Source organism: Procambarus clarkii, chromosome 22 (assembly GCF_040958095.1).
Source record: "Procambarus clarkii isolate CNS0578487 chromosome 22, FALCON_Pclarkii_2.0, whole genome shotgun sequence".
Taxonomy (NCBI): domain Eukaryota; kingdom Metazoa; phylum Arthropoda; class Malacostraca; order Decapoda; family Cambaridae; genus Procambarus; species Procambarus clarkii.
Genome location: NC_091171.1, coordinates 10,619,948 through 10,642,976, shown reverse-complemented (window position 1 = coordinate 10,642,976; position 23,029 = coordinate 10,619,948). Strand labels below are relative to the sequence as shown.

General features: G+C 39.2%; 1 protein-coding gene across 1 annotated transcript in view; it reads right to left on the bottom strand.

Moving 5' to 3' along the window:
- LOC123756998 (uncharacterized) overlaps positions 1 to 21,513 on the bottom strand; it is a 31,370-nt gene extending 9,857 nt beyond the window's left edge. Inside the window, exons 1-2 of the mRNA XM_069329030.1 lie at positions 12,534 to 21,513; positions 11,133 to 11,321 (exon numbers count right to left, since the gene is read on the bottom strand). Coding sequence (XP_069185131.1) covers positions 11,133 to 11,303 — 171 coding nt within the window. The 5' untranslated portion in view covers positions 11,304 to 11,321; positions 12,534 to 21,513. The remainder of the gene's footprint in view (positions 1 to 11,132; positions 11,322 to 12,533) is intronic.
- Between the last annotated feature and the right edge of the window lie 1,516 nt (positions 21,514 to 23,029).

Sequence of the window (23,029 nt, the reverse complement as noted above, 5' to 3'; positions counted from 1 at the left end):
GCCAGAATACGTCTGGGATATAGACGTATCTGGCAGCTTTCTCAAAACCCAAATGTCGAGTACACAATGTGTCAACTTTGTGAAAGAGAAAACATGCACTCTCTTGAACATTATATTGTAGAATGTCCCATACTGACTTAAGCCCTCCTGGGCTAAGGTATGCTGAACTCTGTAACTACAATATGAATACTGGAACACTTGATGATATATTGGACTTGTACCCTAGAGTGACCATGTAATTGAGCGTGTAAAAGCATCTTAATCACCTTCAGTGGTTAAGTGCTTAATTGCACACAAGTTTCTCAATCAGCTATCTTATCCTCTCAGAGTAGGAGAGCCATAAATAAATAAACAAATAAAATAAATAAAATAAATAAATAAATAAATAAATAAATATATATATATATATATATATATATATATATATATATATATATATATATATATGTAATTACCTAAGTGTAGTTACAGGATGAGAGCTACGCTCTTGGTGTCCCGTCTCCCCAGCACTCTGTCATATAATGCTTTGAAATTACTGACGGTTTTGGCCTCAACCACCTTCTCACTTAACTTGTTCCAACCGTCTACCACCTGTTTACAAAAGTGAATTTTCGTATATTTCTCCGGCAGCTTTGTTTCGTTAGTTTAAATCTGTGACCTCCTGTTCTTGAAGTTCCGAGTCTCAGGAATTTTTCCCTATCAATTTTATCTATTCCTGTTACTATTTTGAACGAAGTGATCATATCGCCTCTTTTTCTTTTATCTTCTAGTTTTTGCATATTTAATGCCTCTAATCTCTCATCGCAGCTCTTGTCCTTCAGTTCTGGGAGCCACTTAGTGGCATGTCGTTGCACCTTTTCCAGTTTGTTGATGTGCTTCTTAAGATATGGGCACCACACAACCGCTGCATATTCCAGCTTTCGTCTAATAAAAGTCGTGAACAATTTCTTTAGTATTTCTCCATCCATGTATTTAAAAGCAATTCTAAGGCTAGAAAGTGTAGCATAGGCTCCTCGCACAATGTTCTTAATGTGGTCCTCAGGTGACATTTTTCTATCTAAAACAACCCCTAGATCCTTTTCTTTATCAGAATTCTTTAAAGATTTCTCACATAATTTATAGGTTGTGTGGGGTCTATGTTCTCCAATTCCACATTCCATAGCATGGCATTTATTCACATTAAATTCCATTTGCCAAGTGTTGCTCCATATACTTATTTTGTCCAGGTCTTCTTGAAGGGCATGACAATCATCTAAGTTTCTTATCTTCCCTATTATCTTAGCATCATCAGCAAACATGTTCATGTAATTGTGTATTCCCACTGGTAGATCGTTTATGTAGACAATGAACATTACCGGTGCAAGAACTGAACCCTGAGGTACTCCACTCGTGACATTCCCTCTGATTATGGCCCTCATTTTTCTGTCAGTTAGGAAATTTTTCATCCATGTTAGTAGCTTACCTGTCACTCCTCCAATATGTTCCAGTTTCCAGAACAACCTCTTATGGGGAACTCTGTCGAAAGCCTTTTTTAGGTCCAGATAGATGCAGTCAACCCAACCATCTCTTTCCTGTAAAATCTCTGTGGCTCGATCATAAAAAACTGAGCAAGTTCGTTACACAGGATCTTCCAGATCGAAAACCATACTGTCTGTCTGATATTATATCGTTTTCCTCCAAGTGTTCTACCCATTTAGTTTTAATTATTTTTTCCAATATTTTGACTATTACACTTGTCAATGATACAGGTCTCTAATTAAGGGGGTCTTCCCTGTTTCCACTTTTGTAGATTGGAACTATGTTAGCCTTTTTCCACACATCAGCTACAGCTCCTGTACACAGGGATGCCTGAAAAATCAGTTGAAGTGGAATGCTGAGCTCAGGTGCACATTCTCTCAGAACCCATGGTGAAACTCCATCTGGACCAACTGCTTTGTTCTTACTTAGCTCCTTGAGCATTTTTTCCACTTCGTCTCTAGACACCTCTATGTGCTCTATGTTGTTCTCTGGAATTCTTATTGTATCTGGTTCCCTAAAGATTTCATTTTGTACAAACACACTTTGGAACTTTTCGTTTAGTGTTTCACACATTTCCTTTTCATCTTCCGTGAATCTATTTCCCATTTTCAACCTCTGAATATTATCCTTTACCTGCAATTTGTTGTTTATGAATTTATAGAATAGACCTGGTTCTGTTTTACATTTGTCTGCAATCCCTTTTTCAAAATTTCTTTCTGCCTCTCTCCTCACTGCCGTGTAGTTGTTTCTCGCATCTTTGTATCGCTGGTATGTTTGGGGATTCGGCCTCTTCCTGTATTGATTCCATTTTTGTGTCTTTTGGTCTCTAGCCCTCTCGCAATTTCTATTGAACCAATCCTGTTTCCTCGTTCTGCATCTCTGTTTTGGTATACATTTTTTTGTGCCTTTATCATATATTTCACAAAACTTGACATACATCTCATTCACTTCCTTGTCTAGCATCAAGTCTGTCCAATTATACTCACTAAAAAAAATTCTAAGGTCACCATAATGTCCTCTCCTGAAGTCTGGTTTTTCAACTGCTTCAACCTCCTTATTTTCTTCCAGCTTATAACGCATTGCATACTTTATTCCCAAAAAGACATGGTCACTTTTACCCAAGGGAGGAAGGTACTGAATGTCAAATATCTCTTCCTCCTTCCTGGTAAGTATCAAATCTAGCATGGAGGGAACGTCCCCTTCCCTCATACTCGTAGCTTGTTTAACATGTTGATACAAGAATGTTTCCAGGATAAGGTCTACAAGTTTACAGGTCCAAAAATCTTCTGTTTTAGCTTCATATGCTTCCCAGTCTATGGATTTCAAGTTGAAGTCACCGACTATCAACAGTCGTGATCTATCATTATCCGCTCTCGCTATAATCTCTCTCATTATTGTTATAAGACCTTCACGTTTACTATCTAGCTCCTCCTTTGACCATGTGCTGCTTGGCGGTGGACTATATGCATTTATTATCATTAGTTTATCATCCTCATGGCAGATCTCTAGTGCTACTATGTCAACTTCTTGTGGATTGGCAGTCATTATTTCGTTCACCTTTAGGTGTTCTTTTACCAGCACAGCAACGCCACCGCCTTTCCTAATTTTTCTGTCCCGTCTCCAAATTGAGTAGCCCCTTGGGAATATGACCTCATTTAAAATTACATCTTCAAGTTTTGTCTCCGTGAGTGCAACAATGTCTGGTGTCTGCAGCTGTATTACATCACTTAACTCCAGTATCTTCGATCTCACTCCATCTATGTTCGTGTATGCAATCTCCAGGAACTTGTTCCCCCTCTCCTTATTCTTCCCTCCCCCTCTCTATTGATTTTGTTGGTTTGCCTTTATGTACCACTTTACTGGTTTGCCTACCCCTATCACTTTGTAGAAAAAAAGAATTGATTTCTTCTTCATTCCTGCTCTCATTTAAATGTTTTGCCTCGGCGTGGTTCAGTTTCAGCTTCTCTCTATCTACTTTTGAAAGATCTCGTCTTAACGACCACCCTTTCCCATCCTCATCACTTTGCAATTTTCTAGCATTCCTTAGTACTTCTTCCATCTGTTTGGCACCGTTTAGGGTGATCCTCAAAGGTTGATCTTTCCCTTTTACGTACCTGCCTATTCTCCTGTAGTCGCACACATTCTCTATGGTTGTAAGACCTTCTACGAGGCCAACAATTTTATCTACTACTTTAGCTTCTTCTACAGCTCTTTCTGACCTAGATGTTATTGACTTTTCTTTGCAGCCAAAAATGATCAGGGACTTACTCCGATCAACTGTGTTTTGCACCAATTTCGGGTTAGATGCCAATTCTTTCCTCACTTCTAGCCTAATGTTTGTTTTATCTTGGTTGCTGCAGTGTTTGACTTCCTTTACTGCTTCTTCTATTTTTTCCTTCTCCTTGGCCACTTGTGCATAAGTGAGTTGCATATCTTTCTTGCACTGTTCTATTCCCTGTGTAACTTCCTCCATCTGTGCTGACAAAAGCTGTTTCTCCTGTTGAATTTCCTTGCCTAACCTATTGTAGTCATTTATGTTTAAATTTACTTTAACTTCTTCCAAAGCTAGTTTTAAGAGTTTATTTTCTTCTTCCATGGCTTTGCAATTTGTTTCCAATTGATTCTTATCCTTGCGCAAGTCTTTCACTAAACCCTAAAGCCATAAAACTTTGCTATTCAAATGGTCATTACTTTCTTTCAATTTACTAATTATTTCTACATGAGAGTTCACTATAGTATCTAAATTTACCAACTTGTTATGTAGACTACTAATATCAATGCTTTCTTCATTGAATCCCTCAAAATCAAGCTCTGTTTTGTTTTTCCCCTTGCCAGTGGCCATCTTGAATGTTCTTCTCTGCACTGTAAACACTAGGGCAACTTTTTCTCATCCGATTTTTCACTTCCCTTACCACTTTCCTGTTATCTCACCTATTTTTCAAGAGCACTATACCTTTATGTTCTCTGGGACACCACTCACTACCATCAACCTGTACTACAATACTTAGGATTGTTGAAATATGCTGGAGCTCCTCTGCTGCAAGTGTTGACCCTAGGGGTGTCACAGGGGTGTCACACACACACACACACCATGTGTGTGTGTGTGTGTGTGTGTGTGTGTGTGTGTGTGTGTGTGTGTGTGTGTGTGTGTGTGTATTCACCTAGTTGTGCTTGCAGGGGTTGAGCTCTGCTCTTTCGGCCCACCTCTCAAGTGTCAATCAACTTTAACTAACTACTAATGCCCCCCCCCCTCCGGAAGCAGCTTCGTAACAGCTGTCTAACTCCCAGGTACCTATTTACTGCTAGGTAACAGGGACATCAGAGTGAAAGAAACTTTGCCCATTTGTTTCTGCCTAGTCCTGGAATCGAACCCGGGCCACAGGATTACGAGTCCTGCGCGCTGTCCACTCAGCTACCAGACCCCCGTGTGTGTATCCACCTAATTGTGCTTGCGGGGGTTGAGCTCTGGCTCTTTAGTCCCGCCTCTCAACCGTCAATCAACAGGTGTACAGGTTCCTGAGCCTATTGGGCTCTATCATATCTACACTTGAAACTATGTATGGAGTCAGCCTCCTCCACATCACTTCCTAATGCATTCCATTTGTCAACAACTCTGACACTAAAAACAAGTTCTTTCTAATATCTCTGTGGCTCATTTGGGCACTCAGTTTCCACCTGTGTCCCCTAGTGCGTGTGCTCCTTGTGATAAATAGCCTGTCTTTATCTACCCTATCAATTCCTTTGAGAATCTTGAATGTGGTGATCATGTCCCCCCTAACTCTTCTGTCTTCCAGCGAAGTGAGGCTTAATTCCCGTAGCCTCTCCTCGTAGCTCATACCTCTCAACTCGGGTACTAGTCTGGTGGCAAACCTTTGAACCTTTTCCAGTTTGGTCTTATCCTTTAATACTCCAGGATTGACCTGTGTGTGTGTAATTACCTAAGTGTAGTTACAGGATGAGAGCTACGCTCGTGGTGTCCCGTCTTCCCAGCACTCTGTCATATAACGCTTTGAAACTACTGACGGTCTTGGCCTCCACCACCTTCTCACTTAACTTGTTCCAACCGTCTACCACTATTTGCGAAGGTGAATTTTCTTATATTTCTTCGGCATCTGTGTTGAGCTAGTTTAAATCTATGACCTCTTGTCATGTTCTTGAAGTGCCAGGTCTCAGGAAATCTTCCCTGTCGATTTTATCAATTCCTCTTAGTATTTTGTACGTAGTGATCATATCACCTCTTTTTCTTCTGTCTTCTAGTTTTGGCATGTTTAATGCTTCTAACCTCTCCTCGTAGCTCTTGCCCTTCAGTTCTGGGAGCCATTTAGTAGCATGTTTTTGCACCTTTTCTAGTTTGTTGATGTGCTTCTTAAGATATGGGCACCACACAACAGCTGCATATTCTAGCTTTGGCCTAACAAAAGTCATGAACAATTTCTCTAGTATATCGCCATCCATGTATTTAAATGCAATTCTTAAGTTAGAAAGCATAGCATAGGCTCCTTGCACAATATTCTTTATGTGGTCCTCAGGTGATAGTTTTCTATCTAGAACCACCCCTAGATCTCTTTCTTTATCAGAATTCTTTAAAGATTTCTCACATAATATATAGGTTGTGTGGGGTCTATGTTCTCCTATTCCACATTCCATAACATGACATTTATTAACATTAAATTCCATTTGCCAAGTGGTGCTCCATATACTTATTTTGTCCAGGTCTTCTTGAAGGGCATGACAATCATCTAAATTTCTTATCTTTCCTATTATCTTAGCATCATCAGAAAACGTGTTCATATAATTCTGTATACCAACTGGTAAATCATTTATGTAGACAATAAACATCACTGGTGCAAGAACTGAACCCTGTAGTACTCCACTTGTGACATTTCTCCATTCCGATACATTGCCTCTGATTACTGCCCTCATTTTTCTATCAGTCAGAAAATTTTTCATCCATGATAGAAGCTTACCTGTCACCCCTCCAATATTTTCCAGTTTCCAGAACAACCTCTTATGTGGAACTCTGCCGAAAGCCTTTTTTTGGTCCAGATAGATGCAGTCAACCCACCCATCTCTTTCCTGTAATATCTCTGTGGCTCGATCATAGAAACTGAGTAAATTTGATACACAGGATCTTCCAGATCGAAAACCATACTGTCTGTCTGATATTATATCATTTCTCTCCAGGTGTTCTACCCATTTAGTTTTGATTAGTTTTTCCAATACTTTCACTATTACACTTGTCAATGATACAGGTCTATAATTGAGGGGGTCTTCCCTGCTGCCACTTTTGTAGATTGGAACTATGTTAGCCTGTTTCCACACGTCTGCTACGACTCCTGTACACAGGGATGCCTGAAAGATCAGGAGAAGTGGAATGCTGAGCTCAGATGCACATTCTCTCAGAACCCATGGTGAAACGCCATCTGGGCCAGCTGCTTTGTTCTTACCGAGCTCCTTTAGCATATTTTCCACTTCATCTCTAGACACCTATTCGCTCTATGTTGTTCTCTGGAATTCTTATCGTGTCTGGTTCTCTGAAGATTTCATTTTGTACAAACACACTTTGGGACTTTTCATTTAATGTTTCACACATTTCCTTTTCATTTTCCGTGAATCTGTCTCCCATCTTCAACCTCTGGATATTATCCTTTACCTGCAATTTGTTGTTTATGAATTTGTAGAATAGGCCCGGTTCTGTTTTACATTTATCCGCTATCCCTTTTTCAAAATTTCTTTCTGCCTCTCTCCTTACTGCCGTATAGTTGTTTCTCGCATCTTTGTATCGCTGGTATGTTTGGGGGTTTGGCCTCTTCCTATACTGATTCCATTTTTGTGTCTTTTGGTCTCTGGTCCTCTCACAATTTCTGTCGAACCAATCCTGTTTTCTGGCCCTGCATCTCTGTTTTGGTATGAATGTTTGTGTGCCTTCCTCGTATATTTTTAAAAATTTGGCATACATTTCAATTACTTCCCTGCCTAGCAACAATTCTGTCCAATTACACTCATCAAAAAAATTCCGAAGTTCCCCATAGTGTCCTCTCCTTAAATCGAGTTTATCAACTGTTTCAATGTCCCCATTTTCTTCTAGATGATATCTTAAAGCATAATCAATGTCTAACAGGACGTGATCACTCTTTCCCAAGGGACGAAGGTACTGGATGTCAAATATAATAATAATAATAATAATAATAATTTTTATTTAGGTAAGGTACATACATAGAGATTTTACAAAGTTTGTTGGCTTTATAGATAGAGCTAGTACATACAATGCCTAAAGCCACTATTACGCAAGGCGTTTCGGGCAGAGGATATCGGGCAGATTCGATATCTCTTCTTCTTTCCTGGTGAATACTAGATCCATTACTGATGAAACATCTCCTTCCCTCATTCTTGTGGCCTGCTTCATGTGCTGATACAAGAATGTCTCCAGAATGAGGTTCACAAATCTGCATGTCCAAAAGTCCTCCGTTCTTGCTTCATAGGCCTCCCAGTCTATTACTTTAAAGTTGAAGACCCCCGGTATCAACAGTCGTGATTTATCTTTATCTGCTTGTACAATAATATCTCTCATGACCAGTTTGAGGACCTCTCGTTTGTCATCCAGTTCTTCCTTTGTCCATGTGTTGCTTGCTGGTGGGCTGCAGGCATTTATAATTATCAGCTTATCATCCTGATTCCAGACCTGCAATGCCATTATGTCAATATCTAGAGGGTTTTCAAATATTAACTCTCTTACCTTCAGGTGTTTTTTCACCAGCAGTCACCACTCCTCCCATCCTAGTTTTCCTGTCACGTCTCCAAACTGAATAGCCTCTTGGGAATATGACTTCATTTATTATATTTCCTTCAAGTTTCGTCTCTGATAATGCAACAATATCTGGGACCCTAAGCTGGATTATATCTTGCAACTCCAAAGTTTTTGACCTCACTCCATCTATGTTGGTATATACAATTTTCAGGAACATGTTCCCTTTTCCTTTGCTCTTTACTCCCCCTTCCACTACTGATCTTGTTGCTTTGTTTTTATGTACCATTTCACAAGCTTTCCAGTCCCTGTCACTTTGTAGAAAAAAAAGAATTTCTGTCTTCTTCATTTCTATCCCCATTTACACGTTTTGCCTCAATTAGGTTCATTTTCAGCTTTTCTCTGTCTTCCTTTGAGAGGTCTTGTCTTATTGACCAAAGTTTGCCAACCTCATCACTCTGCAGTTTCCTGGCATTTCTTAGCACTTCCATCATGTTTTTCACTCCATTAAACATCACCCTTAAGGGGCGGTTTTTTTCTTTCTCATATTTTCCTATTCTTCTAAAATCACTGACATTTTCCTTTGAGCCTTCTCCTAAACCTACTATTTTCTCTATGATTTTCATCTCTGCCGCTCGGTCCACCCTAGATGAAATTTCCTTCTCTAAACATCCAAAAATGATTATGGACTTAGTTCTATCTGCAGTGTTTTGTACCAGTTTACTGTTGGTAACCAGTTCTTTCTTAATTGCTTGCCTAATTTCTGCTTCTTGTTGGTCATTTCTGGTTTTGACTTCTGAACACACTTCTTTGATAGTCTCTTTCTCTTTTACAACTTGAGCATATGTCGCTTTTATTTCTTCTTTATACTTTTCTAGTTCTTTATTCACCTCCTTTATGTGAGTTGTCAGTGAAGTTTCCAGTTGGAGATCCTTACCTAACTATGTTAGCCCTTAGGCTTGCTTGGAGTTGTTCACCATGAGTCTATTTTCTTGTTTATTTCTTCAAAGTCACCACACTTCACTTTGCACCAAATATGTGTGTGTGGGGGGGGGGGGTAAATTACATTTCACTTTTGTAAATGCACATTAATGATACTATGTAAAGAACACATCGACCAATTTATGTAGGGCAAACGTAACTCTGTATCTATGTATTTATGTTTGTAGGATATATTAGCATTTTAAAAGCACTACAATTACCTTCTGTGTTTGATTGTTTAATAAACCCTTGAACTATATATTTAACTGATCTCTCACCCTATCCATGGAGGACAGAAGAAAATGTATATATGTTGGTTAGCATTGTAAATGTGTGGCCACGTCTGGGGTAGATAATAATAATAATAATAATAATAATAATAAATAATAATAATAAATTATAAATAATAATAATTATAAATAATAATAATAATACTGTAATAATTATAAATAATAATTATAAAAAATAATAATATAAATAATAATAATTATAAAAAATAATAATTATAAATAATAATAATAATTATAAATAATAATAATAATAATAATAATAATACTGTAATAATTATAAATAATAATTATAAAAAATAATAATATAAATAATAATAATTATAAAAAATAATAATTATAAATAATAATAATAATTATAAATAATAATAATAATAATAATAATAATAATAATAATAATAATAATAATAATAATAATAATAATAATAAACGCGCGACGGAGGGCGCCGCTCTACCGGTCACTCCGTGTGGCTTTATTTTTAATTCAGTGTTTATATTTTGATCTTAGTGTAGATTTTTCATGAATAGTATTTGTTGTATCTTTTTAATAGGACACTCAAACAGAACGGAAAAGATATTTAGGACGCTCAAACACGAGCACAGCTACGCCTAGGACGCTCAAACACGAGCACAGCTACGCCTAGGACGCTCAAACACGAGCACAGCTACGCCTAGGACGCTCAAACACGAGCACAGCTACGCCTAGGACGCTCAAACACGAGCACAGCTACGCCTAGGACGCTCAAACACGAGCACAGCTACGCCTAGGACGCTCAAACACGAGCACAGCTACGCCTAGGACGCTCAAACACGAGCACAGCTACGCCTAGGACGCTCAAACACGAGCACAGCTACGCCTAGGACGCTCAAACACGAGCACAGCTACGCCTAGGACGCTCAAACACGAGCACAGCTACGCCTAGGACGCTCAAACACGAGCACAGCTACGCCTAGGACGCTCAAACACGAGCACAGCTACGCCTAGGACGCTCAAACACGAGCACAGCTACGCCTAGGACGCTCAAACACGAGCACAGCTACGCCTAGGACGCTCAAACACGAGCACAGCTACGCCTAGGACGCTCAAACACGAGCACAGCTACGCCTAGGACGCTCAAACACGAGCACAGCTACGCCTAGGACGCTCAAACACGAGCACAGCTACGCCTAGGACGCTCAAACACGAGCACAGCTACGCCTAGGACGCTCAAACACGAGCACAGCTACGCCTAGGACGCTCAAACACGAGCACAGCTACGCCTAGGACGCTCAAACACGAGCACAGCTACGCCTAGGACGCTCAAACACGAGCACAGCTACGCCTAGGACGCTCAAACACGAGCACAGCTACGCCTAGGACGCTCAAACACGAGCACAGCTTCACCTAGGACGCTCAAACACGAGCACAGCTACGCCTAGGACGCTCAAACACGAGCACAGCTTCACCTAGGACGCTCAAACACGAGCACAGCTACGCCTAGGACGCTCAAACACGAGCACAACTACGCCTAGGACGCTCAAACACGAGCACAGCTTCACCTAGGACGCTCAAACACGAGCACAGCTACGCCTAGGACGCTCAAAAACAAACATTAACTCACCAGTGTTACAGTGACCCCAGTCCGGTGATGTTCCTCTGTCTCCGTGCATCTCTGCTGCGGCGTCTGCTGCTGCTGCTGCTGCTGCTCTGAAGGTGTTGGATGATGATGATGCTGGTCCGTCGCCACCGGTCCCGGGGTCCCAGCTGTTGAAAGAGCCGTTGTTGCTGCCATCCTCGTCGATACTACACTCTGTAATGGATTCACTAGTTACATCATACTCGTCTCTTCTGAATTACGGGATTAATGTGAGAAAATGTATAAGTGTGTCTGCATAAATTTGGCTCTGATTAAAATATCCTATTTTTGCTGATTTAAATTTGAGCAGCCCGTTCTGAGATTGGTTTCTGTCTAATTTGGCGGTGCTGAACTCTAACGTCACATTGGTTTTCGCTTATCACGTTGTTTTGCTATAAAGTACCTTCCGCACCATTTTCGATTAATCACCATAAAAAAGGTACCCGATTACAATAATTTCCACACTCACCTCAATCCTATGCATGTAAATTAATTTGCAATATCCTACTAACAAAAATACCACTTGAAAATTCACACAGATGATCACATTTATGGTCATCATACTGGAGTAACTCCAGAACTTTCTTGATGTGTCCATATTCTTCTTTGAAAAGTACAGAATAACCAATGGGAATTGAACCATATGAATTTCCATCACGAAGTATTGCACACTTTAGGCTTCCCTTACAACTAAAAACAATCGCCGCTCATTTGGGTCATAGAGTGCCACACTTTGTATTTAACTATCATGACAAACTAAATATCAACTTAAGTATTTTAAATGATCTTCTTTTCTACAACGACAAACCGTTACTTTTGTACCAGCTGGAGTAAATTCCTAGCAATCAATCTCGAAGCTAGCAGTTTTATTGCCTTATTTTGAAAGACTTAAATCCCTTACTGAGACAATTAATTCGGCCTGGTTACAGCACTGAGGTCTAGGGGGTCTTCAAAATCCACATTAAAATCATGTTCAACAATCTCACCCGCTCTAAACATTGACACAGGTGAGTCACCTGAAGGGACACTGGGGGAACGGCCCAGTCTTGGGTACGCGAGTTGCTTATTTTTCTTAGTTCGCAGTAATTACCCATAGGTCTAAAACGTCTAGGATGGTTATTTCTGATCAATATTCAAATATTCACAAATTACACATTGCGCGGGAACCACATTAGATTACTATTTACGAAGCACTAACAAATGTTGAATGTTGTTTAGCTGAGGAATCATTGGCTAAATTAGTTACCCAGTGCAGGACAATTATTATATTTTAAATCTTCATAATTTCTTTATATTTCAGGCAAGAATCAGAACACGTCCTACAGTATCGACAGCTCTTTAAAAGTGATAAAAATTATTATTTGTGATAAAACTGGAAATGATTACCTTAAGCACCAGCCCACCACCACACAGCTCGTCGCCCAGACTAATGAAGAGGTCTCCAGTAGCGTCCTGTTGCCATGGAGACGGTAAACATTAAACCTGGCGCACACACTGAAACAAATGAACACCGATCATAACTGACTAAATATTTGTCAATGTTATTTTTAAGGTAATATTAGAATATTATCAACACCTCATAATTCTTTTAAATTTTATACTGTCCACCTAATGTAATTATAAAAATTATTAAATATTCATAACAAAATATGAAATTAATGAAAGTAAATAGCAAACTTACATAACCACATGGCATGTAAAGAATGTTTAGGATACGTTGTAAGTGGAGGAAACTGAGGCATTGATGACTGTGGAAGCCAATGTACTCATGAGGGCCAATACTGGTCGCCTCTGAAGATCAATGCGGCCAGACTCGACTCAACCTCATTAAACTCGGTAACCTCTGAGCTACTAGTGTGTGCGTGATGAGGGGGGAAATAGGAGGATTTGTGTATGTGCTTATCTAATCATGGTTACAGTGACGGAGCTCCAGTTCTTAGGCTACCACCTTTTGACATCTATCGTATGGTCAGAAATGAGAGCAATCGACTCTAATCGATTACCATATACTTTATCCACATGTAGGAATATAAGTTTAAATACCACACCCTCTAAACCTTTCTGCTCGTTTACCCACTACACCAACCGAAAAAAATTATGTTTATATCCATCAATCTTATCCGAGCCTTCCAACTGCACATTTTCCCCTGCGGAAGTCTGCCACTTATGCTTTCACAATGCTTTTTAAATATTTTGGCATGGTATGATTGTTTTCCCTGGCCCTTGTGCCGTGTTGTAAGGTTATCTTAGTCTACCACTCCCCACCCATTCCAGCTGTAGATAAAGTTTTCTACTTTCTCAATTGCCTAATTCATGTGCATGATGACGTGTGGGAATGTGGGCTCCTACTGTGCCTACCGGCACTTCTAAGACCATATTTATTCTCTCGTTTCTCATATTTGCTTTTAAAGTTGTAATGAGTTTACTTCAATAACCTTTCCTAACTCGTTCCAGTCGTTTCCCACTCGTGCAGAATAAAGCATTCATATCCGAGGTTAGTTTGTTTTTCTAGTTTTCACCTCTTTTCTCATTCCACTGTAACTTTGAGCATCCTACAGCGTCTTATACTGTCGATATGCCTTACAATCTTATACAGTACGTCGTGATCACGACCGTCCCCAAAAATGCCACGTACTGTTCAGCTTAACCAGAAACGTGCGAATCAAAGCAACGTATAGAGGTTGCTGCTCAGTCAAGTCAACATTACGGTGCTTTAATCAACCTGTCCTCGGGGAGGAGAGAGGCTCTACTGGATGGAGCCCCAGTAAGCTACTTTTTGTACTATTTTTTAGTCAGGAAAAATAAAGCAAAACACCAAACGTAAATATTCCTAGATCTATTACAGCTCATATATGTACTATATTAGGCCTCTGATAGCGTGTGTTAGGCCTAGGATGGTTAGGTTATGCTACATTAGGTTTCACTAACAACAAATATAAAAACTCTTCCGGTTTTTGCCCAAATTCAATAATACAATTCTACTTCTAGTGGTCCATCACGACATATAAAAACTGTGGTCGAAAGTGCGAATAAGTACTTTCATTGTAGGAGAATGGGCTGAGCAGATGTACTGGAATCCCGGAGTGTTAGGGATTAAAGCATTGGTGTATATTGGGTACACAGCCTCCTATAATCCTTTGCAGATGCTAAAATAATCAGCATGAAAATTACTTTCATAAATGACGCTTAAAATCTTCTGATATAAATAGTCTTCTATTGGGAAACATAAAATAACATGTTTAACAGTGATATATTCCAAATACTTAGTAGTAGTAGTAGTAGGAATCCATCAGTCTCAGGAGACTGATGGATGTCGATCCATGTTGATACAACATGATTCTTCCTCATGTTGATTCTTGTGCCTTTTAATACTTAGGTATTGAGAACTTAAACAAAATACAGTGTACATGACAATCAGATCAGTACAAGGCATCGATAAGAAACAATATATAAAAATAAAACTGATAATGATATCAGACGACTTAACGTTAAATGAGCACAAAGCAAATACATCATCCAGGCAAATGGCTGGGTGAATTATGAGAACCTTCAAACCCAGGAATCCCACCAGTGTTCATATTATTTAAATTACTTGTGCTGTCCTGTCTTGAGTACTGCTCGGTACTCACTTTCCCATTTAGAGCAAGAGTGACAGCTGAAATAAATGGGGAATACAGGTAACATACGGCACTCAGACACGATAAAGCACCAAAATATTTCTGAAAGTCTGAAAGCTCTCAAAATGTACTTTCTAGAAAGAAAGTGTGAGGAGTAACACATCTTTATCTGTAAAATGGAATGTATGTATGTCCAAAGTACTATCTCTGTTAGAAGTAGGAGACAACATGTTCAGGGCTAGCCTCATACAACTTTCAAACAAAAAATTAAACGGGAGGGGGGGGTCATAGGCCCGTCGGGGTTGACCAAAGTGTCATGCATTAAGAAATACGGCATCTATACCCGTCCATGCGAATTTCAGTCTGAAACAGTCTAGTATGTGTTTTCATTAGTTTTCATGCTACTCCTGCCGGTTTTCTGAGAAAGAGGGGGAGAGGGGAACGGGGATGGGAATGGGGAAGGGAGACCTCCCAATCAGACTTCCTTACATTAGGCTACAGTAGTTTTATTGTTTAACTTGGCAAAATTTAAATTTCTTAGCAAATGTATGTGAGCGATAAATTCATAATTATAGGATTTTTAAGTTTTTTATTATTAACAAGCTTAGGTATACACTGCAATGTGATACCCTATTTTGTATGAAAGTTTACACAGTGTAAATAAAAACTAGCTATAAGCTCATCTAATATCCCCATCTCACAGGATGGTTAGTCATGCATGGAATCGGGAGAGAACATGAAATGGAAGGCTGATCTATTAGCCTCCACTAGCAAAATCTGGATACAGCACAAGAAAATCTTCCAATATACCTGAGTGTAGGAATTAATTACAGAGCTCAAAGTACCTCATACCATTCGATCTGAAGTCACTGATAACAAGGCAATCACAGATATAGTGTTGGGGATGGTTCACATAGTTTACAATTGGAATGTTCACCATTGGGGATTCATTACCTGTAGCCACCTGCCATAGATATCGATATCTCAGCCTAGTTCTGGAAATTACATTGTCACACTGTCTAGTGGATGTTTTATGCTGGCCGTACATATAATTCTCGATTCTAAACATGTCATAGCTCTTTATACCCTTGCTTCCTTTGAGTGTCAGGGTGTCGCTTCTCTCTTCAGTCTTCCCTAATTTCCTTAAATACTGATTGGAATGCCCATATCCAACAATTTCAGGGTTAACACATACAGTTTTAGCTGCTTTGTCATCATGCTGGACAACACCTATGTGAGATGGTATGCATACATATGAGTGAAACTCTTGCTCTTTGCATTAATAATGTCTGTAATGGATGTTACAACATTCCTAGTACCTATTTTGCATGTTGGGGTTTTAAAGGCCTGAAGAGCTGACGTTTAATCACAGAAAATTACTCCTCCCATGTTCTTCAGTGTGTTAGTACCAAGTTGCAGTGCAGCTAATTCTGCATGTGTGGAGCTAAGCCAGTTACTGTGTCTCACTTGGGGGTCTGTGTACATATGTTGTCTTTGTATATTTTATAGGCTGCTGCAGTGCGACCTGTTGACATTTGAAGACCCATCAGCGTAAGCATAGTGCTCTTGAGCCCGTAAGTTATTTATAAAGGAATCAACGGTTTCAAGTGTTGTTGCTTTAAGAAGTGCTGGGTTTTCTTTGCTCATTTTGCTGATGGACACGTAAGACACTTGTATTTCAGGGTACAGATATAATGGGATATCAATGGCTAGTACGTTGCATACAATAGGAATCCTCAGTTTAACGAGATTGGCAACACTTCTACTCAATCAGCTTGCATATAGGTTGCCCGCTGGTGTGTTGGCAACACTTTCCCCGCCTACAAACAGCACTAGTCAGTTTTTCTCCAAGTAGCAAGGGTGACGTTGGGTCTCTCGTCACCCTTACACAGAGGGTGTATTGAGTGGCTCAATTCTTTCACATATGGTTGGGAGTTTCAGCTCTTCCCACATTAATTTTTGTGCATTTGGGAGCTCCAAGAATTATCTTGGCTTCATTTTAAATTTTCTCTAAAGCTTTTAGCCTATTGCTTGGGAGACTAATGCAGGGCATGGTAGTCGACTAGTGACCTGATGAACATCATGTAGAACATTCTAGCATATTTGACATTGATACAAATGTGCTTCCCAGCAAGTGTTTTAAGAGGTCTTAGTCTCTCTTTAAGCTTAAGCTGTAGTTCACTTACAAAGTCACTATTAATATTCGCACCGAGGTATTTGTATTGCCTGCAGTTTTAAATGCTTTGATCATTGACATTAAAAACAGGAGGATTATTAATTTTAAGGTCCTAGTTTTACCTGTGGAAACGATAAGCCCACATTAAATACATTTATTTGCAAGTGTATCAAGGAGTGTGTGCAGCCGGTTATCACTGTTTGCAATGACGCAAATGTCATCTGCTATGCATATGACAGCCTCATGGACTTGTGTAGGTATGTCAACTATTAGTCTATGCATCAGCACATTCAAAAGCGTAAGATTGAGGACTCCTCCCTTTGGGGTGTCCAATTCAAAGGAGGCATTATAGCTATTCTTAAGTACTTAAACTACTACCCCCTTATAGATGACTGCGGCAGTTCTGTTACTCAAATAACACCTAATCTATTTCAACAAATCTCCCCCGACTCCCCCCCAAAAAAAAAGCTAGTTGCTCTAGGATGAGTGCCCTATTAGCTGTGTCAAAAGCAGCTTGGCGGTCAAGAAAGTCAACGTGAGTGTTTGGTTCCTATCTGATGATGTACTCAGCAAAGCAAGATTGTGTACTTCTCCCAGGGAGAAAGCCATGCAAATTACAAGTGAGTTGACTTTTGATTATCAACATTAGCCTACTGAGAACAAACCTCTCAAGGACCTTGTACGCGCAAGAAATTAAAGATATCGGCCTAAATTTGAGTTTGGCTTAGGTACAAGGATTATGAGACTGCGTCCAACGATCTGGTAGGACACCTTGACGTAGAATAAGTCTGAATCCTATACAGTATATGGTGGATGTCAAAACACTGTCAGATGGAACACTCCCATCCTGTCAAATCCTTACCATAATGACTAGGAAATAAGTATAAATGCACATGAATAGATCTGATTTCATAAGTTAGAAAGTGATACACGACTCCGGCTGCAACACATGAACAAGAGCGAGTGACAGGTGGCAAGCCTAGTGTCGGCCGCCATGGACAACAGCAGGTACCAGCAGGATCTGTTAATCACTTACTCTCTTGTCCTCTGTTCCTGTCACTCATCATCAAACTCTACCAACGGCAACAAATTCAGACTAAGTTTTTTTTTATAATGCATTTGTTAGTTTGTTAGTGTACATGGTACTTAATAATTCAGAGGCAATAACTAACGTTAACTGGAATTTATTCAATAAACACCTAGCTAGTTTCAACATGCTTTAACAGTGGCAGCAAATTAAGTAGGTCATGTTTAGTATTTTCGTAATATTTCAATGTGACTTCACTGTGTACTTGTTTGGAAGTTACCAAGACATACCTGTGTATATTTGCGTCATTTGTTCCTCCTTTTGCGGGCATAAAATAGTTTCAAGAACAAAGATAATCTGCCAAGCACCACCGAGATGGTGGCACCACTAAGATGAGTGTTGGCGCCGCGAGGTACATGACTGGTGACGCTGCATGGTTGGGCGTGGGGGAAAACCTGACTCCAATAACTAATAATTAAATATATACTTCGATAGCTATGAAGGACCACCACTTTTTTAGAAAAGGTGGAAAACAAAATAAAGCAATGGAAAAACTGATCCCTAGAACTAGTGTCCTATGGATCTTAGTGAAACTGTATTTCTTATAAAAATGAAGTCAAATTAACTTACACAAAATTGGGGGGTTACATGCTAAAAGATTAATACATCCCTAGCATTATTCTGGTGCTGGTTCTTCACCAGAGTAAATAAAATATGAAAGTAAATAAGGTTGATTATATTGTATTAATTGGAGGTAAATGCTCCTCAATATACTACTGAAATGTTGAACAGCATCAGTAAATCAATGAGTTAGTGTAATTGATCTCTGAGAGATCACTACTGTAACTACAGAGTTATTGCTACAAACAAAAAAGGAACAGCTTAGCTGTAAATCTAGTGAGGTGTAATCAGTTGCTACGCTCCACCGACGACGTGTTGCATAGGGTAAATTGTTGCAGGGAACGGTGGGGGAAGCCTAGCACCTCGGGTGACGTCGCCTTGGTACTGAAAGGCAATTACATTGTAGAAATTTTCTACATAATAAGTAACTACAAATACATCCTAAATTATGAGGATAGTAGTGGAAATTATCAGTTACTATCCGAGCAATTTATATTCAAGCACTGTGAATTCTCTTTGGAGAAAATAATGAAATTAATCATCTATTTAGATGGTAAATTTACTCAAGACACGTACGGAATTGTATTATTTGTTCTACGGCCTAACGACAACTAGCCTAAATATTAATTGTGGCCACAAAATAACAAAAAGGTGAACCTAGCTGCCGAGCCGCGTGTCCGTTGATGTTGAGACTTGAACAATTCTTCGTCCTCCAGCTGCTGCTTGAAAGGCGTTGACTTTGGAATTGCTTATATGCTAGTCTGGGTCACGGCTACTGTGCCAGATAACGGGGCACCGCTCTACTGGTCGTGGGAGCGAAATAAATGGGATCAAGACGTAGCTCTGTTACACGCTGACAATGGCGTCCGCGTCGTGCTCTCTCGTGTCGCTCTCCCGTCTTCCTCCTCTTCCTTATTGCGCATGCGCGGCTCTCGACAGACATCTCGAGCGTAAATGTGTATGTATATATCGCAATTGACTAAGAAAGGAAGAGGTAGTGATAAGTTTTAATATCACATTAAATTCTTCTGTGATAAAACAGAATTTCTCGTAACATAAATTGGCTTATGAAAGTTGTGTAGCTAATCGAGGAAATTAAAGTAAAATCATTTACATTAAAGTAATTTCCTCTAGAATGTTTAATATCAACTAAATAAGGGAGTTCCAGTAAGTAGTAGTATACTACGAAATTAAACTTATTAGTAAGTAACTATTTTTAGTAAAGGAAATGATAAACTGGACTCTTGTTATAAATCCAACTAAATGTGGAGAGAATTCATGTTACTGCCTGTCGTTCCTCACGTCGTCACTCTCACTAGCAAGAATCTGGCAATATGTCTAAATAAATAACGATAATGATTAAATCTACAAGTTAGTAATTTTAGTAACTACTTATGATTAATACAAAGGTTGCATGAAATACAAAGATGTAAAAAACTGTTGGTTATTTCCAACAGTTGGGAGCCTTCTCCAGCCAGCACGGCGCTGCACACCCGCCAACACTTGCGGCTTCTCCAGCACAGCGGCACACAACCATACAATGCGGAGAGCAATGTCGACTTTTGTGGTTTAGAGATTATACACTAGTATATCATTCTGAGAGTGAGTCAGTTGTGCTTACAGAGGTCTCCACTAGTGGTAAGCGCGACTGTACATGTGGTCTTCAGCGAGCACGGTGTTGACTGACCTGCTGAGATGCACGTGTTCACCAACACCTGCTGCATTCATCCCTTCAGGGGGCATTAGGTTCCAATTTGCCCCAAAAATGCAATTAATGAAAACTCGTTCGATTTCAATCAAACTTTTTGGGTAAGTTGTATATGAAAAGTGTTTCATCTGGTCCAAGTTTCAGCATCGTAGCATAAATAGGAAGGGAGAAAAAAATATTGAAGGTGTCAAAATTATTCCAAAATGGTCAAAAACGATTATCAAACAAAAGTGTCAACTAAAATCATATCTATGACTCTTTGCTATCACAATAGCATATATTAAACAAATATTATAATTAGTTTAATTGGAAAAAAATTTTAGTTAAAATTTTTTTTTTTTTTTTTTAATTTTTTTTTTATCGGACGATTTGCATGAAACTTATATACCTGACTGCACGTAAAGCCTATCTGTAAGGATGCCAATTTTGGAGAAAATTGGTTGATGTCAACCTCAGCCACAGATTTTAAAACCTTAGACTTTATTATTTGCTGTTTTTTTTTTAATTAACATAAACGTTCAAATAACTTTTTCATTTTTTATTTAATTTACATGAAACTTACACAGTATATGTAGAGTGCGTGTCTCTAAATGTTGAAGATAGCTTTTTTCTCTAAGTTCATTTATTGATTTTATAGTAGCAATAAACATGCCATATATCACGGGGGGGGGGGGGGTGTTACTGATGTTATCAGCCGTGAGACGTTTTTGTTGTCAGAGAGCTAGTGAGAATTTGGTGGTGGTGGTCCTTACCAGGTTGTCTAGGGAGTATGAGGGGTAAGGGAAACAGCCTAGTACACGTCACAAATTTATACGTACAAGTCACAGGATTACATTTAACAAGGCGTTTTCCTTACAACATAAGATCACTATATATTATAACTCAAGTGGCTCTAACCACCCCACGACTCACTGTCCCATTCTTGGTGTCATGCACCCAGCCACAAACCGCTACCATCCAACGACATATTTTTGCCTCAAGGAAACCTGGACTCTTATAAAACCTCTCCAACTTCTGCAATATTACTCTACCCAATCTTGCAACCCTGGATATAGACAAGGATAGGCTTATCTGACTGAACGGCCGGAGAAAACCCCTCAAATAGCAGGAGCAGTCGGCAGCGATACACCTTCCCCTGCAGTCAAGATGGCGTCCCCCTCTCTTGCCTCATCGCCCCTTAATACTCTACTCTTTACATATGCTATCAAACACATTAATGATTTTATTTACTATATTCCCCCATGCATACTTTTTTATAGAGTCCATTTTTCCCTTACATAGTAAAGCTATTCAAGTTCACATTATTTCTGATGATCTCCCGCTGAGAAGGCACTACTTTACTGGGCAGAGTAATAATGATGACTCGAGGCCTCTCTGATCTCAGCTGGGGATTTATACTAATATACACACACTGTGTCCACCAACATTTTACAACCGAAACCAACCTCCACATGAGGTAAGGTTCGTAACACCATATTTGGATCATTTTTGAGGGAACTTTGAAAATTTGTATTAGGAAAACTAAAGATGTTTTGGAAATTATCTATCTACAGATCCTTTATTATATGCTAATGTGTCAGAAAAGTGTCGCAGAATAATTATATCTGAAACGTGTGTTTATTTATTCAGACTTGAAAATGTGTAAAAAACGTTGAAAAAACAAAAAAACAAAAATCTCCCTTTCTATTTACGCTGAAGTACTGAAACTTGGGACAATTGCAGTCCTTTTCATATTCAACTAGTCAAAAAATATTGGTTGACATTGAACAACTTTTCGGTAACCAACCTGTTGCCTCCTTCAGGGGAACAATTGGTATCGTTGTAACACGTTTGCAGTTCCGTTTGATAAACTAATTTTGTCCACTATTTATTTGATCTTAAAATATCTTAAAGTATACAATACTTCTATTATTATATAAATTTAATACCTTCCAACACATTTGTTTCCCAAAATGGAAATAGGATGTGGCGTAATAATATAATAGGCTTTTATATGACATTTATATGAAATTAAAAGACTAAGACAGGGCGGCACCTATGCTAAAATCAATATATAAACGGACAGAGACCACCCTAAAAATAACCATTGGAGCGAAAACTGAAAAAACAAAATACATTCATAGTGGCATTTCATTTGCCTTAAAACCTACCATATATTTTTGCATAAATACCAAACATACATGACTTAATTCTGGGCAAATAACCGCATATAAATACAAACACTATTAAATATGTTATTAAACTGAACAATATTTCAATCCATAGGTAAAGAAAATCAAAATGAGCCGCCGTGGTGGAAGCCCTGTGCCACTGATAGGGTACAAGTTACGGAAGGAGATATGATAGGTACAACCGCTCACAAGACGAATGCTTCCCTAGTATAATGAGGGCTCAAATTGAGGCCAATGAAAGCTACTGTCAGTAGCCGAGAGTTCACTGGAGCATTATCCACTGTTGCTGACCTACACAAATCTCGAGCAATTGCCTCTAGGAGCATCAATGAAATGTTCAGAACCGTTGTTAATCTGTGAGAAATAATTACTTTTAAATTTGATCCTTTGCTTTAGTCACGCTGGAATCTGAATTTGCTTCTAGTTGGTGTGTTAGTGCAGTAAAAGGTAGTGGTGTGGTACTGAAGGTTGACCTACTGTAGAGGCCAAACAGCTGTGATTAACAACCTCCGCCCACCTCTTCAAGTCACCGCTGACACACTTGTGTCACCCGTCGTGTTAT